Here is a 19,560-nt window from a genome sequence, read left to right on the forward strand (position 1 = left end):
ATTGTTACATCGGATCTAGCCACATCAGAAAGAACAATGTTAGCATCCTCCATTTCCTTAAGTTCTGGACCTCTCCTAATACTAGGGAGATTTTAACTCAAAAGAGGTTGATCTAGAACCTTGAACCATTGACTTTATATCTACACTAGACATTCCTATTAAAATTACTGTTAAAATTACTAAGAATCAATGTATTATTTTCATTGCTGTAACCTAATATTGACCCTGCAGTATCAAACAATTAGATGTCTATATAACAACTATGATCGTATGTTACTATTTGGTCACACGTAGTTACTGTGACAAAAATTATAATGTCTTCATCATGTATGATTTATAATATATTCTTAATTTTTACAGATGCCACAGAAGGAAAGTCAAGAAGTTTGTCAAACCAAGTCACAGAATTGAAGAATCACCAACGGTTACAAAATCAAAATAAATTGTTATTATTGATTTATTTATTTATTTAACCATAGTAACATTAGCTATCCAAATTTATTTAAAAAAGTTTATAAATAAATATTACAACATGAGAATAGCCTGAACCTTATGCTTGTAATTTGAGGGTTCCAGAATTTAAAAAATAAGTGGAGTTAGGGGGTTAAATTATACACACAAGTCATATGATTAAAAGTTTAATTTTTGTTCATGCTAAAATTGCTAAGAAACAAAACCAGTTTTGTGGTGAAGCATGTATTTATGTCACATATTTACACCATTCATTTTATTTCAAATATAGCCAACTTAATTGATAACTTGTTTAGTAATGCAATTAACAGAAAATCAATTAGACTAATTATACACCAATGATATTAAATCACTGTTTTGGAATTGCTAATAATTTAGATCTTTCATTGCAAATGGTTTCAAATCTCTAGAATCTAGAATTTCAAACTATTACCAAACCTAGTTTTTCCTTCAATACAATTGAATATAATGTTACCTATTTACTCTTGGACGATGATTTTAATGTTTCTGTACTTTCCCTAGGCAACAGTTCCTCGGAATCTCCAGTCTTGCACACTAATCCTAAATCCCCAGATTTATAAGCTGTTATTGTGTCACTTAATAAAATGGTTTCTCTCCTGAAACAAAGATAAAAATCATATTATTAATCTCTCCATTGGCTCTTGTCATTAGCCTTTTGATTTTATTGAGAAGGTGAGGAAGATGACGGGAGTTGGAATTGACGAGCTTCTGTAGAGGGAGAAGCGAAGTGATATTGTGTTGGTCAGTGTCTGAGTGCCCTCAAGCTCTATACTCAATACTCATAGACTCTATCCTTTCTGTAGAGAGAGGAGCAGGAGAAGCGAAGTGATATTGTGTTGGTCAGTGTCTGAGCGCCCACAAAGCCCATTACTAATAGACCATATCCTAACTGTAGGGGGAGGAGCGGTAGAAGTTAAGTGATCTGCAATGTTACATGTCATATAGCCCATTCACTTCATTCATTCATTTTAGTTATATAATTCTACTTCTTTTATTGTACCAAAATTCGCCATATAGCCTATTTAAATAAATTGTCAGAAAATGTATAGTAAATTTAAATTATATTATCCTTTAATCACCCCTCAGAAACCATCACCACATTTTAAAATATATTGTATATATTCAACAAATATTATTGTTTATAAAAACCTGTAACCTGTAATTAAGTCCATAGTTGCAATAACACTTTTATCAAAATTATTAATATAGTATAAATTATTTCTAAAAACCCCAACATTAAATTAATATCCAAAAGCCTGATTATTAGTGCATGTGCAAGTGATAAAGGAAGAAGGACAGCTGGCTTCAACAATGAGTTTGATCATCCTGTGTGAAATGAAAAAAATTTCCTCCTTCTCTATTGGGACATGGCAGCATCAACACCTTAAATTCAGTGAGGGTATAATCCCTAACATTTAAACAGTCAAAGTGATTAAAATTATTTAACTTAACATTAACTTAACAACAGAAGAACAGTTTACCTTTTATATATACATTTTTTTTTCATTTCAAATTTTACTGCCACCTCAAGATTTATATAAATTGGACACTATTACTGAAGATCTGGTGAGAACTCTCCATTTTGTATAAGGCTTAGCCCAACTTCAAGAAATTCAACTTAATACAGACCTATTTTATTTACTTTCTGATCGAACCTAATTATTTGAATTCTAAAACTACTTTATTTTCATCAAGAATAATTCTAGAAAAACAATTTGAACAAGAGAACTAAATTCAACTTTGATAAATTTTCGCATTCTATTCATTGTTTGACTATTTAACTTACTTATCCAAGCCTAAGGGCAATATCAAAATTATCCAATTTTTCATAATGATTAACATATTTTATTTTATAAATTAAAATATTTGAAGATCTTTTTAGCCAGCCGAGTTCCCCTCCCTGAGATTTACGTAATTAAACTTAAAATATCTTATTGTAAACTCATTGTTCTGTTTTACTGAGCTAGGCTAACCAAGATGGCGACCCTGTATCTGTTCATTTAAATATCAAACCCCATTCATCATTGTAATATCCTAACTTAACTTATTCTTATTTCATTAAATTTGTATTGTAAAGAAATCCTTCCGCTTAATCATTTGTCTTTCTATAAGTATATTTAATCTAGGCTTAACTTAGCAGTAAGTAAAGGTACAAACCTGAACCAAATTTTATTAGTCCAAATTACAAGCACTACTAATAACAAATTTTGTAAAACATATTCAACCAATTGGGTAGTGGTAAATCATCATTATAAACACAGAGTGTTTTCTTTTAGATCTTGTGTTGGTCAGTGTCTCAGGACCCACAAAGCCCATTACTAATATACCATATCGTAACTGTAGGGGGAGGAGCGGTAGAAGCTAAGTGATCTTGTGTTGGTCAGTGTCTCAGCGCCCACAAAGCCCATTACTAATATACCATATCGTAACTGTAGGGGGAGGAGCGGTAGAAGCTAAGTGATCTTGTGTTGGTCAGTGTCTCAGCGCCCACAAAGCCCAGCCACTATCCTTGCCGTAGGAGGAGAAGCTAAGTGATATTGTGTTGGTCAGTGTCTGAGTGCCCAAGAAGCCTATTACTAATAGACCATATCGTAACTGTAGGGGGAGGAGCGGTAGAAGCTAAGTGATCTTGTGTTGGTCAGTGTCTCAGCGCCCACAAAGCCCAGCCACTATCCTTGCTGTAGGAGGAGAAGCTAAGTGATATTGTGTTGGTCAGTGTCTGAGCGCCCAAGAAGCCTATTACTAATAAGACCATATCGTAACTGTAGGGGGAGGAGCGGTAGAAGCTAAGTGATCTTGTGTTGGTCAGTGTCTCAGCGCCCACAAAGCCCAGCCACTATCCTTGCTGTAGGAGGAGAAGCTAAGTGATATTGTGTTGGTCAGTGTCTGAGCGCCCAAGAAGCCTATTACTAATAAGACCATATCGTAACTGTAGGGGGAGGAGCGGTAGAAGCTAAGTGATCTTGTGTTGGTCAGTGTCTCAGCGCCCACAAAGCCCAGCCACTATCCTTGCTGTAGGAGGAGAAGCAATGTGATATTGTGTTGATCAGTGTATCAGTGCCCACAAAGTCCATTACTCATACACCCTATCCTTGATGTAGGGGGAGAAGCAATGTGATATTGTGTTTGTCAGTGTATCAGTGCCCACAAAGTCCATTACTCATACACCCTATCCTTGATGTAGGGGGAGAAGCAATGTGATATTGTGTTTGTCAGTGTATCAGTGCCCACAAAGTCCATTACTCATACACCCTATCCTTGATGTAGGGGGAGAAGCAATGTGATATTGTGTTTGTCAGTGTATCAGTGCCCACAAAGTCCATTACTCATACACCCTATCCTTGCTGTAGGGGGAGAAGCAATGTGATATTGTGTTGGTCAGTGTCTCAGTGCCCACAAAGCCCAGCCACTATCCTTGCCGTAGGAGGAGAAGCTAAGTGATATTGTGTTGGTCAGTGTCTCAGTGCCCAAGAAGCCTATTACTAATAGACCATATCGAACCTGTAGGTGGAGGAGCAGTAGAAGCTAAGTGATCTTGTGTTGGTCAGTGTCTCAGCGCCCACAAAGCCCAGCCACTATCCTTGCTGTAGGAGGAGAAGCTAAGTGATATTGTGTTGGTCAGTGTCTGAGCGCCCAAGAAGCCTATTACTAATAGACCATATCGTAACTGTAGGGGGAGGAGCGGTAGAAGCTAAGTGATCTTGTGTTGGTCAGTGTCTCAGCGCCCACAAAGCCCATTACTAATATACCATATCGTAACTGTAGGGGGAGGAGCGGTAGAAGCTAAGTGATCTTGTGTTGGTCAGTGTCTCAGCGCCCACGAAGCCCAGCCACTATCCTTGCCGTAGGAGGAGAAGCTAAGTGATATTGTGTTGGTCAGTGTCTGAGCGCCCAAGAAGCCTATTACTAATAGACCATATCGTAACTGTAGGGGGAGGAGCGGTAGAAGCTAAGTGATCTTGTGTTGGTCAGTGTCTCAGCGCCCACAAAGCCCAGCCACTATCCTTGCTGTAGGAGGAGAAGCTAAGTGATATTGTGTTAGTCAGTGTCTGAGCCCCCACGAAGCCTATTACTAATAGAGCATATCGTAACTGTAGGGGGAGGAGCGGTAGAAGCTAAGTGATCTTGTGTTGGTCAGTGTCTCAGCGCCCACAAAGCCCAGCCACTATCCTTGCTGTAGGAGGAGAAGCAATGTGATATTGTGTTGGTCAGTGTATCAGTGCCCACAAAGTCCATTACTCATACACCCTATCCTTGATGTAGGGGGAGAAGCAATGTGATATTGTGTTGGTCAGTGTCTCAGTGCCCACAAAGTCCATTACTCATACACCCTATCCTTGATGTAGGTGGAGAAGCAATGTGATATTGTGTTGGTTAGTGTCTCAGTGCCCACAAAGTCCATTACTCATTCACCCTATCCTTGATGTAGGTGGAGAAGCAATGTGATATTGTGTTTGTCAGTGTATCAGTGCCCACAAAGTCCATTACTCATACACCCTATCCATGATGTAGGTGGAGAAGCAATGTGATATTGTGTTTGTTAGTGTCTCAGTGCCCACAAAGTCCACTACTCATACACCCTATCCTTGATGTAGGTGGAGAAGCAATGTGATATTGTGTTGGTCAGTGTCTCAGTGCCCACAAAGTCCATTACTCATACACCCTATCCTATCTGTAGGGGGAAGGAGGGGGAGAAACAAAGTTATATTGTGTTGGCCAGTGTCTCAGTGCCCATAAATTCTATTACTTATGGACCCTATCCTAACTGTAGGGGGTGGAGCGGGAGAAGGGAAGTGATATTGTGTTATTCTTTGTCAGCGCTCACAAAGTCAATGACTCATGCACGCCATATCAGCTGGACGGCGATGCCATCAACAGCAAAATAAAAAAAAAACACAAGGATGGATGAGCATATTCTACCTGGGGGAGCGTTGAGCAATGTTTTTGTTGCTATTTCAGAGCTTTTCGCTGGATGAGTTGATGGAGAGGCACCCCATTTATAGTATACTGAATATACATATGCATACTGAAAATAATCAGTAGCCCGAAGTGTACCACCGGTGGTACACGTCGGGATTTAGGGACTGATTAAAAATACGATACCAGATACAGTACTTAACCAAAAAGACGAAACTAAATTAACATGTAATATTAATAGGATTAAAAAAAAATCTTTTTATATTGTCTTGTTTGCACTAAAACTTTGTTATGAGTGTGAAATTACGTAGTTTTATGAGTGTACCACCGATGGTGCACGTCGACCGGTGCGTATTCGGGAGATCCTGCCAGTCGACGTGCGCCACACGCTCTACTTGCCGATGGCGCGGCAGGCGGAGAAGTGATGAATACCATACTGTTAGTTATTGGAACTGCCGCATGAGTGCAGCACTCAGCAGGTGGTTTATCAAATGTTCCCACCTTCTTTGGTCTGCCACTGTGTCAGTAAGGTGTTTTGCCTAGTTACAGTCTACAAAATGGATAGCTCTGGTATCAGGGGTGCCCAGAGAGGGGGGACCGTGGCGCGTTTGCGCCACAGGAATTTTTGGGGGGGGACTTCTTTAGGGAGAATTTAGGGGGGGGGTATTTTTTTGTTAGCTGTCATAATGAATGTAGAATTTTGTATAATCAGACTGAAAAACTTTTTCTAAGTAGCTCACTATCACTATCAACACCAACAACATTCTGCCATTCGTAATTAAGATTGCTTCCAAGAATGGTAAAACGCACCTTATCAGACAATCCTTAATTATGTACTAGTGTCGACATTTTTTCTTCTGTGTTCGCTGACTTTTACTTGCTACATATGTTTTGGTGGTTCTTTAACTCCACCATCGTCAGTCTTAGGCCTTTAAAAAGATCCACTTCTGGAGGTGTCGTCAGAGTACGTTACAAACACAAAACGATTACAGATATGCCTATCAATGCACAAGAGTACATTGGCACGGGCAGGACTGGAAGTAAACTGAATCAGTTCAGCTTATGACTTATGACTTATGACTTATGATTCATAATTGAGTGTTTTGACTCAAAAATTGTGTGCTGTCACTAGTTTTATTTATTTATATACTGGTATTCCAAACTCTTCCAAAGTATTTAATAAATTTCTTTTCACGCAGTAATGTAGAATTTCGAGACCATCATTTATATCCAGCATAAAAATTGGTTATTGTCAATAGTTTTGAATGGAAAACTCAATTGTGAATCTCATTATATTTCCAACACTCTCCTCTGTCACTACAATTAATTAGTCCTGACATCTGTTAAAAACGCGGACGACAATCCAGAGACCACGTCGGTCTGTCATAACCTGATTCAGTAGTTTACTTCAGTCCTGCCCGCAGCAATGTCCTCGCATGAATAAAATTGATAGGCCTATCTGTAATCGTTTCGTGTTTTGTGTTAAATGTTTGTAACATATTCTGACGACACATCCAGAAGTCGATCCTTTTGTAAGTCTGACGATGGTGTATGTTACATATGGAAGTCTAAATATGTTAAAGAACCGCCAAAACATATGTAGCAAGTAAAATACGACACTACCGTACATATATTATTAAGGATTGTCTGACAAGATGCGTTTCTACCACTATTAGTCATAAAAGGCAATCCTGGGGCTATCAAAATGAATTATAAGATTACTTCGTCACAAAAACCTTTTGTGCTAGGCCTAGTGGCAATTAAGGTATTTTATGTATTTTGCCCGGCGATTTTTGTAGAAGGCAGCCTGGGAGTGGCGAGCAACAAGTCTGCCCTATTTCGTGACTCTCTGCCTATAATTTTGAAACCAGATACTTTTTGTCAAAGTATTATTAATGCTCTTAAAGCTGTTTGAATTCTTAAGCCCTGTAAAAATTAACGCCACCTAATATATTGTACAGTTACAATACTGTGTTGGAGTAGAGTAATTCACCGAGTATTTTGAGCACATGTTGGCTGACAATACAGTTTCTGAATTGTAATTTGAAAAACTACAATTCAGGTTGCGCCTCTCGGTTTGGGGGGGATGGGCACCTCTGTCTGGTATTGATCGTGCTATTGATGATGTAAGTGACTTGTCCAATTTTTCAGTGTCGGGAAGTGAATATGTTCCATCTGATAATCACAGTGACAGTGACACTGATGTTACAAGTGTAGGCCTAAGTGATGAGTCTGTGGAAAGTGACATTGGACATTGGAATCATAACCAAGTTGAGGAGGAAGCAGGTAGCACGGAAAGAGAAGTCAAAGTCGATCCCGTACAAGCAGTGGTGAGTGATATTCACAATGATTTTGTGCGAAATTTGCTTGAATGGACTGAGTTCAAACAATCTTGTAGGCAATATCCATTCACTGCAGAATCAGGGTTAACACGTGATTGTCAAACTGATGAACCATTCAAACTATTTTCTCAGTTCATTGATGACGAAGTACTGAACCTCATTGTTACTGAGACCAATAGGTATGCTCACCAGTATTTAAGTAAAAAAGTCCCAAAAAGCGATCACCTATGAAAAAATGGGTGGACTGCACAACAGACGAAACCAAAAAACTTCTTGGTATTTTAATGATTATGGGCATTTGTCCAATGCCGCAACGTAAAATGTATTGGTCTAAAAATCCTATGTATGGAAACCAGGTTATAAAAAAACCATGACCAGAGATCGGTTTGATTGTCTAATGAAATGTCTTCACTTCCACAACAACGAAGCGCCCGATTCAAGTGAGCCTCGGCTAGCCAGAATAAAAAACTTGGGTACCCTACTGAACATGAAGTTCAGGGAAATCCTCGTACCAGATGAAAATCTTGTTATTGACGAATCAATGGTTCCGTGGCGAGGAAGGCTCATATTCAGGCAATATTTGCCAGGAAAATCACATGTGAAGCTGTACAAACTGTGCTCGACAAACGGTTACACTTTCAAAATTAAAGTATATGCTGGAAAGTCTGATATTCTTGCCAATGAGGGCCATGCTGGAAAATGAATTGAAAGCTGGCCATACCTTGTATGCCGATAATTTTTACAATTCTGTAAAACTTGCCAGTTTGCTGCTACAGAACAAAACCTACCTGTGCGGCAAGCTCCGTGTGGACCGAAAAGAAAACCCCAAGGTCGTCGTGAATGAGAAGTTATCTAAAGGGGAAATGATTGCCAAAGAAAACACCTCTGGAGTTAAGTGTATGAAGTGGAGGGACAAGAGAGTGGTCATGATGATTTCCACGAGACCCGAAGATACAGACACTCTTGTCAAGTCTACTAAGCGAAATAAAAAAGGAGAGATTATTATGAAACCAACGTCAGTCTTAGCCTACAATCAGGCAAAAAAGGGGGTTGACTTCTCAGACCAGATGGCGTCCTACTACACTCCCTTACGAAAATCCCTTGCTTGGTACAAAAAGGTAGCCTTGGAGATACTACTTGGCACAAGTGTTGTTAATGCCTTTGTGGTATCTAACCAGTTTGGTAGCAAGAAAAAAGACATGCTGTGGTTCAGAGAGAAGATCATTGAGGAACTGCTGACTCCTGAGTCTGCTGAAGAAGAGGGAATGGCTTCAGACGTGGGGACACCAGGAGCTGGACGGGCAAACTCTAGGAAACGTAAGCACGAGTTGACCAAGCTGGAGGGACCTGTCTGAAAAAATAGGAAAAGATGTGTATTTTGCTACAAGGACATGGCAAAAGAAAAAGGTACCGAAAAAGCTAGGAAGCTAGCAAAAAGAGTAGTAACTTTCTGCAATGAATGCGAAGGAAACCCATTTATGTGTATACAATGTTTTAATAAGAACCACTAAGGACTAATCAAATGGAAACAGTGCGCCACCGGTGGCACACGTCGGAGTTTTGGAAAGTTGGCCGTGCGCCACCGGTGGCACATGTCGGAGCTATGGTAAGTTCAAAAACTGACAACTAATTTCCGTCGGGCTGAACGTGTTAAGTACTACCTTATAAATTGCAGAGCATTCTTTTTGTGATGTCAAAAGAGCAGCAAAATCAGAGATGTAAAAACGCTCTAGTTTTTATGTTTGTAGTAATGAATGTGTAAAGGCAATCCTTTATTTTTTTATATGCCCTTATATTTTTTTATTAAGATTTAGGCCCCCTAAAATCTTATCAACCCAAGGAATATTTCCAATCCTCAAAGCAGCTCTGGCTGGAAGTTCCAATCGTATGGTTACATGGTTGGTAGATTGTTATCAGCCATAATAACTTTATTAAATTTTTACGACCTTAATTACCTCTGGCAGCTAGCTGAAAAGACCATGCAACAGGTACCTTAACTTGTTACTGGTACTAACAGTTGCAACAACACTTGATATGGACTGGAGGAGTGTATTATAGCTCCCACTTGTAACAATCACATCACTTACGAGGGTATACTTTTGGGGGAATCCAGTTTCTTGAGAGTAGTCTCGCCAAACAGCTCCAGCAGAGTTGTAAGTAGTGATTCTCTTTGTATAAGGTTGTATGATTCATCTTCGTTTGGGTCGTCTTGAACCTGAAATTGCTGAGCTATTAATTCAATGCTGTATTTAATCGAACAATTTTTACTTTAGTCTCATCCGTGGCAATTACGGTTCTTACATGACCTTTGAGTAATATTACTCTTAATCACATGGTGTTCAAAATCTATTTACTAAACTACAATTTTCAACAACCTTTTCTTTTAACACTTACAACGAAACATCAGTTAAATTGACCGATGGGTAATTTTGCGCTGTAATAGTGGCTAAATTGCTTGACCCTGAGAGCTATTGCGCCCTTACCTTCCTCCCCTACCCTATTCTGTCCCTCAAGGCCACTTACACCCAGTTTTCGCGCGTGCGTTGTATGGAACAGGCGTTTTGTGTGAATACGGTCAGTCAGGTTTACCGTGTGTTTCACTTACCGGCTGGCAACTGTCGGTCAGATCTACCGCGTGTTTTGCTTACCGGCTAGCAACGATGGGTAAAATATACCTTGTGTTTTGTCTACAGGCTAATGTGAAATTGGTTCAGTTTTGCTGTTTTTGTAAAAAACTAAACACCTAGTGATACAAAATGGCTAGATGGTGATCCAAGCCGAGGTGTAAGACCTGGTGATCCAGATTTTAGTGATCAGATACTAAGATTGATGGCAGACGACAGTGAAGATAATAGTGACTTTAGTGAAGTTGATGATTCGGATGCTGATCCGTACTATGTTTTGTCAGACGAAGGGAACCGGCAAGTTTCCAGTTTATCAGAAGATGAGGATGATGCCAGCCTGCTCGATCTTGAAAATAATGCTGAGAACATTATCAATGCAGTTGCTGAAGGTGTCGATCTTCCTGAGTATTTTTTGGAACGTCTGGGGAAGAAGGAATTCGGACCACCAAATGCATGAAAAAGTAAACCACGCCCAACAAACGTAAGAACTCCTGCTAGAAATATAATTACAACTAGATTACAAGCAATGAAACTACCAGCTAGGGCGTTGGGCAACAATCCGTATAAGCGTGAAGTTTGGAGTTTGGAGTCTTTTTTTTACGATGAAATCATTTCAAGTATAGTTAGAAGCACTAACATAAAGTTAGCCAGTATAAGGCTACGTCTGTCAGCTAATACCAATAGAAGTAACTACCGGGATACCAATATTGAAGAGATGAATGCCCTGATTGGCCTATTGTTACTATGGTAAATTCTTAAATCAAATGACGAGAAAATGAAATCCCTATTCACGAAAGATGAGTTCAGCCGACCCATATTTCGGGCATCCATGTCTTAAAAACGCTACAGAGATACTAATTGGGTCATTACGATTTGACGATGCACAGTCTCGTGAAGAAAGAAAGAAGGAAGGAAGATATCTGCTGCCAGGCATGCAGTCTATAGTCCACCTGAGTTTGTTAGGATGCATTGCACAACGTCCAATAATATTATTCAGTGCCACAACGTCCAAAACATAATTTTTGAGTTGTTGCACGACGTCCAAAAGTACACTGTAACTGCCAAAAATATAGTCTTTCTACAAGCTTTGGACGTCGTGAAACAGTGCACTATTTAATTGCAAAAAAATATCATTTGCACCACGTCCAAAGCCTCTGCCAGTTGCACGACGTCCAAGTGCCACGACATCCAAAGTGCCTGCACACTGTGAACACTGTTTGCCAACCTCAGTGCATACAATTTGCATTGCAATTATTGAAGGCAACTAGGCCTAGTCTAACAACTGTTTCAAGTTGTCAACCGCTTCATCTTCGATTAATGTTTAAATTATTCAATATTCAATGGTTCTAATTGTACTAATTATTGCATTAGCTTAAAATTTTTTCATATGTAAAATAAATTATAAGTCACCATAAAATGGAATGATGCAGTATTTCCGTTGTTATGATTGCATAATTGATTTCTACAAAATAGAGATACATCATAGAAACTAAAGAAATAAATGACTACACTATTCCATAATACAATAATTAAGTCACTAGCCCAAAAGTAAATATGGTAGGTTTAATGTGACTAGAAGTAGAATTCTAAGTACTGCAGTAAAATAGAGATTAATTGTCGTACAATATCAATTGGTAGCAAACTTACTTGTAAGATAAATTTATGCACAGTTTTATTATAGCTGTAAGACTTCGGTATCATTAAATATCATAGTATTAAAGTACCGGTATCATTGAAATTGTATAACTTCCATTAAACAGAAATGAGATAAGTAGATTTTGATACACAGATATATGAATTTTCATACACTTATAATATGACGAATTCAAAAAAAGTTTATCCGTCAAATGTGCTAAAAATTATGTGAACTATCACTCATCAACTTTGTAAGCTATAATGGTGTTACTACTATGGTTAAAATGTTTTACCTGTGATTTTTTTATCTAAAAGAAAATTTTCTTATGAAAAATAATTTCACTATTTTACGAGATCAATGTTTGACAACAAATGGTTGAAGCAGATCTTCAGAGACTGTCTCCAGCTGATGCAGTAATAAAAACGTATCTCCTACTAGCCATAGCACAGACAATGTACAATCATAGATGAAGTAAAATAAAGAAATAGGCAGCCATATGGAGTTTAGCGTGGGAAGTTTTTAGCCTAGTAGTGTGCTGCTCCTAGTGGCAATATCGAGCCCTAAAAATCTGCGTTAGGTACCAACGGAAGTGCAAACAATAGCATTGTTTCCCATTGTACATGTCCAACGCAACTTCGAGCAACGATATCATAGTTGACTTCGAGCGCCCAGTTGCCGGTTCATGGATTTACTGTGTCTGCTGCTTGATTTTTTAACCTCGCAGAGGCGAAGTGTGAGAGTTAGCGTACCTAATAAATGCAATTTAATACCTTTACTAGTGGATATTATGTGAATGAAGTATTATATTCATATTAGGCCTAATTTAACTGATTTAGTTTGCAATATTCGTAGTATGCATGATGACCTTAACACATTTATTTAGCTGATATAAAAGGTTAACTACATACAATTTAATAGATTTACTGTTATACTTCAACATTTAATTATTTATTTACTTCATTGAAACGCAAAAAAATTTGCTTACCTTTGTTTACTTTTCTAGTTAAAAATTCAGAATGCCCAGCTGTTTTATTTTCATTTCAACCTCAACACATCTAGATTTTTAGCGAATTACCCTATAGGAAAGTAGCTATTACCGTGGCACGGTAAGACCTAGGCCTGGGACCGATTTAATTTTTCATTTTGATGTCCACAGATGCTAAAAACATTATTGGTTAAAATTATTATGTATATGTGTGTCCGTGAACACGATAACGCGATTAATTTTGGTCCGATTTTCATGAAATTTGGGTTGAAGGATCAGGTCGTGAGAAACTTAAATGAGTTTCAATTCCAAAAATTGTAAATTTAGAATTCCCATGCCATTCTTATGAAAATTAAGTAAACTGTTGTAGTTTGCTTGCTTATGGATATATGTTGTCCATATATATAAATTTGGTTAATTTATTTATTTCACCCAAAACTAAACATATTTGTCCCCATAGCAGCAAACCTAATTACTGGTTAAATCATAAGTCTAATGTTATTCGAACTGGGAAATAAATTTGTTTTGTTTATGGAAATATTTTAGTAGGAATCCAATTAGGGAAATTGGAATTTTGCTTCGTCAGCAGGTTTGCTGTGCATATTTTAACACAAACATGAATTTAGAGTTAAATTAGAAACGTTTTGATTTTGAAATATATGAATCAACATGACTAAAAATCTGAGACAGTCAATTGTTTTTAAAACTGAAGGAATGTCACCACCCACCAGCCGAGACATTCCTTATCATTGAATAGGTAAACTAAAACAAAACTAATTAAACATAAGTAACATTGTGATTACGCACACTATATCGGGGTTTTAAAACTATTAACAATATGTGTTTGTACGTGGTTTTGAATTAAAGGGACACTAGGTGTATAATACAAGTGCAGAGTGTCAATAAATTTGGCACCCAGGATGGGCACATACCCTTCATCGTGGAATGGCCTCTGGATCGTTTGAATTAACAATATAGTGGTTTAAATTACCTTGTTACTGTCAAAAGTACTGTACAAAGGATCGTTTTGACAGTAACAAGGTAATTTAAACCACTATATAGCACATATCTTTGTAATCTAGGTAGGCCTACCCCTACTGGTAGTGAAGAACACAGGCAGAGTGGCAGTGAATGTGATGAAGAAGGTTTTACTCATGTTGTTCATCATCGTAGTCCTATACAATCTCGCCCTAAAATAGCGAAAGGTCCAAAGATCACTTACAGCAATAAATTGGTTGTTAGGAATGGTAATGGCAATGGTATCTTCCAAGCTGTTAGTAAAAAATCGTGGATCTATGTTACAAGATTTCAAGTAGCGACCAGTGAAAGTGATGTGAAAGGCTATGTCGAGAACAAAAGAATGTGAGTTCATAAAGATTGGGGTTCTTTGTATTTTACTCGGGTTCGGTAAATTTTACTTGAGCAACACTCTTGTCGTTCCAGAAACATTTCCCAACAACAATGTTGAAGTGTAGTGTTAAGAGTGGACTCATTGATTTAACCTCGAAAGAAATTTAGGGAGGATGGCCTTTGTTGAACCGTGATAACCCATGCCTCATCCATTATCAGTTTATTTTAAGTTTTTTTTTTTTGGTGCGATTGAAACTAGTGAAAACTGTTTTGTGGATTTCAAAAGACCTTAGAATACCCAAGCCAAGACACTCACAGTGCTCATCGTACCAAGATAAGCTAAAACAAGTTCAACACATGTAATTGCTGTATCAACAACTTAAAACATCTATATAAATAAAATTAAGAGTTTTGTCTGTACATTGCTCAGAATCATAAATTGTTAGGTTATTCTTACGTTTTATACATTAAAGAAGCCGAAACAAGTCTCATCTAAATTTCTGTCTGTCTGTCTGTCTGTCTGTCTGTCTGTAAAACTCAAGATGGCATTTTACGCAATCTTCTCCAGGAAAACGAGAGTAGGTACCTATCAAGATCCAAGTCATTTTAATTATTCACTGGATTGGCGAGAGTATCTTTAGCCATTAAAATATGGCCTCAATACTTTGTAAATAAAATTACGGACTTTCAAAAATGCAGTTTTGTGCGACTTTTGTCAAGTTTTCGTCAAATTTTTATCACAAAATCATCTATGAAATAACAAACAGCTGTTCGGATCAAGATTATTTTTTCTAGCTGTCAATGATATTTACAAATGTTGTTTACAAATACCGCAACCATTTCCGATCACGTTTTGAAGGCAAATCCCATCCAAGTGAGATTAAAAACGTTTTTCTTACATAAAGGATTTAATTAGTCGCAAGTGGAATAATATAGTGTATCCATAAATTAAATTAAATAACTAGGCATCATCCAGGTCAGGAACCAGTGATTCTTTGTGTATAAAATTGTTCTGGAGTTTTGATAACCAGAAAGAAGACATTGAATCGGTGTTGTATACGGCTGGGAAACTCCAATTTATTAATGATCGTCGCCAATAGCTTAGAAACAGGGTTCCACTCATTGACGGCGCTTCAATGGCGGTTGTGTAAAGTGTAAAGTAAAAAATCACATCTGCAGTGGGTGAGTGTAACAGAGGTTTACGGATGATGCTAAACTCGATTTTTCAATGTGTGACTTTCTGTTCCTACCATTGATTAAATATTCAATAGTTCCTACTCACCGTGTGATGCAATCGCTGGACCATACAGCCAATAGGCCCATAGCCCATCTCTTGGGTACGTACGCTTACCCAATTATTTATAACAACCTTTTTGACGACAATCCTTGATACCGGTACTTTTCCCTAGAATACACGGCCTGTCTAGGTACTTAAGAAATAAAATTACAAACTTCCAAAAACCCAATGTTGTGTGATTTTTATCACATTTCCTTCTAATGTTAATAGATATACCAATCACTGTTTAGGGAATACGTAATCTATTAAATAACTGAAAGTTGTTGTATAAGGTTGTTTTTTTTCCAAACTGACACCGATAAGTTTACATTAAGAGTTGTTTACAAATAAAGCAATTAATGGGAAATAACTTTGATTGCCGATAACTTTTTACGAGAAAATCCAAAACCAAGAGATCAATAACCTTGATTAACGCATATAATTGGTCGGATGTACCTACTATAGTTCTTAACTGTAAACGTTGGTTTTTGGTACGGTACTGGTTCTTTTCCTTTGAACCGTTGGTAGGAGCAAGAATCATTTTTACGTACCAACACATCACTGTAATTTACAAATTAGTTATCGTTGGTGTTGGTGTTGCACCTTATTTATTACAGGCGTATTCAATTTAATTGATGTCTTAACTGTACAAGTTTTGCTTTTTCTGTCTGGATTCTAAAATTATAGTTTATGCTAAGGAAACAATAACGCATTTTAGTAAAACATTTATTCAGCAAACCATCATGAATTGTTCAAACGCTTTGAACGTTGTTTATGTATCAATAGTTTGTGGCCTATTTTTGGTAATTTTTATTATAAATTACCAATCTAAATCGCATATAAATTTCTAACAACAACGAAAAATTTAACTGGGTACATATATGGCCTCGTTGTACAATACAATTGTCATTGGAAAAGGGAGTTTATCATAATCCGTAAACCTCTGTTACAATCGCCCACTGCAGTTGTGATTTTTACTTTACACAACCGCCATCGAAGCGCCATCAATGAGTGGAAACCTTGTTTGTAAGCTATTGGCGACGATCATTATTAAATTCAAGTTTCCCGGCCCTATACAACACTGATTCAAGGTCTTCTTTCTGGTTATCAAAACTCAAGAACAATTTTATACTCAAAGAATCTCTGGTTCCTGACCTGGATGATGCCTCGTTATTTAATTTTAATTAAGGTTACACTATATTATTCCACTTGCGATTAATTAAATCCGTTATGTAAGAAAAGCGTTTTTAATCTCACTTGGGTGGGATTTGCCTCCAGTGATTGGAAATGGTTGCGGTATTTGTAAACATATCAGTGACATCTAGAAAAAAAATCTTGATCCGAACAGCTGTTCGTTATTTCATAGATCATTATGTGATAAAAATTGGACGAAAACTTGACAAAAATCGCACAAAACTGCATTTTTGAACGTACGGACGTAATTTTATTTACTAAGTAGTGAGGCCATATTTTAATGACTAAAGACACTCTCACCAATCCAGTGAATACATTAAAATGACTTGGATCTTGATAGGACAAACATATCGACATTTTTAAGTCAGATTCAATAATGAACACATTCAAGGATACAATTCGAAAACAAGACATTTATAAAATCTTTTGCAGAATATCTCTTAAATAAAAAAAAAAAATACAGTAGACTCCCTCTTATCCGGACACCTTTTAACCGGACATCGGTTTAACCGGACTACACTCGATGATGTTTGTACTGTACTTCATTTCATATAGCAAACCAATTCATATAGCATTTCGACAGAATTTCGGGTCATCTTCGGTCCAAGCAAGTATAAATTGTTTTGATAAAATTGTAAGACATTAACAAAGATTTCAAATACAAATTTTATATGTACTTTGTTGACGTTAACAACGTTTACAACCATTCACCGGTTTCTTCAAAAATGTTTTGAAATGCCGCTACGTAGCAAATTGTTCGACCTTGTCAAGATCAACAAGGACAACTAGGAAGCACAATTAATTGAAGCCAAATTGACAGCTTAATATTCGTCTTCGATCACTTTCCGATTAATTATATTTAAAAAAATATCAAAAACTGTTATTACGTATAACAGATGGGTTATGGTTTAAACGCTGGAATCAATGCGAATGTGAAAGTAATATAACTTTTGTAAAATTTTTTTATTTAGAAATGTTTACATTCATTAACATATGAATTTCACTGGTAAATAAATTCAAATTACAGTTCTTTTAAGTCAATCTATATCTAAATATATTATTTGATATTGTAAAAAAAACAATTGTTTTACTGAGTATATTAAGATAGTTGGCTGGTTAGTTATGTTTTAGTAGTTGTGAAGGTCTCAGATTTGAGAGGATGCTATTATATTTTGTGTTTTCGCTTATACCATCACATGAAGACCTCTTATGCAGTTACTGAATCAGCCAAAATGGTAGAATCCGAAACTTTAAGGGTTGATTTCTAGATTATCACTAGCTGGAACTGTAACGCCCTATTTGAGAAAAAGCTAATGACCATCCCAGAGGTTTTAAACTTGAAATGTAAATGCAGGCTTCCGAAAAGGCCTAAAATGACATCTCTGTCTTTTTAATCCACTTCACTACAAAAAAATGTGTAGCCAAACTAATTACCCTATTATTTGTATTCACACAAATGTTGTCTTCACTTAAAACTGTAGGTGAAAATGATTATAATGCACGAATGGATACATGCAATCGTTTACAACCAAAATTTACAACTGAGTTGACAACAGCTGATTTTTACTCCATAGAGGCTAAAAACGATTTTTACTCCCTAAAGAGTAAAAATGCTACTCTAGACCCGCAACGCATGCATTAAAACGACTGTTTTCACTGCAGTATGACAAAAACAATATAATATGAACCCTTGATGACTCCGCTCAATTTTGTGGATGCCTCTGCGAACGCCACCTAGTAATTTTCACTTGTAAATTTTAATTTAATGCTTTTACATTTTACCTATGTTACTTTAGTTAAGATATAAGTGGATGAGTTGAACGAAGTTAAATAAGGGGTTTAGGATTTATTTGTGTAAATATTTATGATAGAACTAACTATGTAAATGTGAATAACTATGTTAAAGTAAGGCCATGACTGTTTTTGATCATTTATTGCACACTTTTAAATTAGACTAGTGTACCTGTAGCTCAAATTTGAGTAATTGTGAATTATTACAGGCGTTCTTTGAAAACGAATACCCCCGCCGCAGCAAACCTGCAGACTAAGCAAATTTCAACTTGTCTGATTACATTTTTACTAAAAAATTTCCATAAATAAGACATTAATAAGACATTATGCAATTCTTGACATATTTATTCGCAATGTAATAACATTAGTTTTAACGAGCTTAGGTTTGCTGCTACGGGGAAGGTAAAAAGTGTTTTTTGACCATATGTCAATAGTATAGGATGAAATAAATAAATTTGCCAAATTGTATCAATATATTTATCCATACACAAGTAAACTACAACAGATTTCATTTTCTTCATAAGAATAACATGGGAATTTTAAATTACACTATTTTTGAATTTTCTCCGTGACCGTTGGGCATACAACAGCGCTTCAATACTAAATTATTTTTTTTTTAAGCTTTACAAAACAGTTTAAAAAGAAATTGCAAATTTTTTTGTTTTTAGGGTCAAAAATGGGAAAACACAATTTTTATCTCATAAAACCCCCTATAGGCTAAACCCCCGTCCCCATGGTCCAATTATGGCAATTATGCTGGTTCTCAAACTCGTTTGAATAAACGTAGGTTTACACGTTAGTACAAAATTTCATCAAAATCGGTTTAATTTTTTCGAGTTATTGCGCAAACGGACACATATATATATATATATATATATATATACTAGCTGTACCCGCGGGCTTTGCCCCGTTTGACTTCATAAGTGAGCTCGTTCGCATGGCTCAACCACGTC

At 36.8% G+C, this 19,560-nt stretch overlaps 2 protein-coding genes across 2 annotated transcripts in view; one reads left to right on the top strand and one right to left on the bottom strand.

Annotated features, from left to right (window-relative positions):
• Positions 1-456, top strand: part of LOC128999772 (ribosome biogenesis protein NOP53-like) — a 97,088-nt gene extending 96,632 nt beyond the window's left edge. Inside the window, exon 7 of the mRNA XM_054426447.1 lies at positions 361-456. Coding sequence (XP_054282422.1) covers positions 361-442 — 82 coding nt within the window. The 3' untranslated portion in view covers positions 443-456. The remainder of the gene's footprint in view (positions 1-360) is intronic.
• Positions 457-765: 309 nt separating this feature from the next.
• The window catches only part of LOC128983076 (cilia- and flagella-associated protein 157-like), a 74,787-nt gene continuing 55,992 nt past the window's right edge, over positions 766-19,560 (bottom strand). Inside the window, exons 9-10 of the mRNA XM_054402233.1 lie at positions 9,839-9,966; positions 766-1,088 (exon numbers count right to left, since the gene is read on the bottom strand). Coding sequence (XP_054258208.1) covers positions 947-1,088; positions 9,839-9,966 — 270 coding nt within the window. The 3' untranslated portion in view covers positions 766-946. The remainder of the gene's footprint in view (positions 1,089-9,838; positions 9,967-19,560) is intronic.

This window comes from Macrosteles quadrilineatus, unplaced genomic scaffold (assembly GCF_028750875.1).
Source record: "Macrosteles quadrilineatus isolate MER2022 unplaced genomic scaffold, UCM_ALF_1.0 Scaffold_1__1_contigs__length_201487025, whole genome shotgun sequence".
Taxonomy (NCBI): domain Eukaryota; kingdom Metazoa; phylum Arthropoda; class Insecta; order Hemiptera; family Cicadellidae; genus Macrosteles; species Macrosteles quadrilineatus.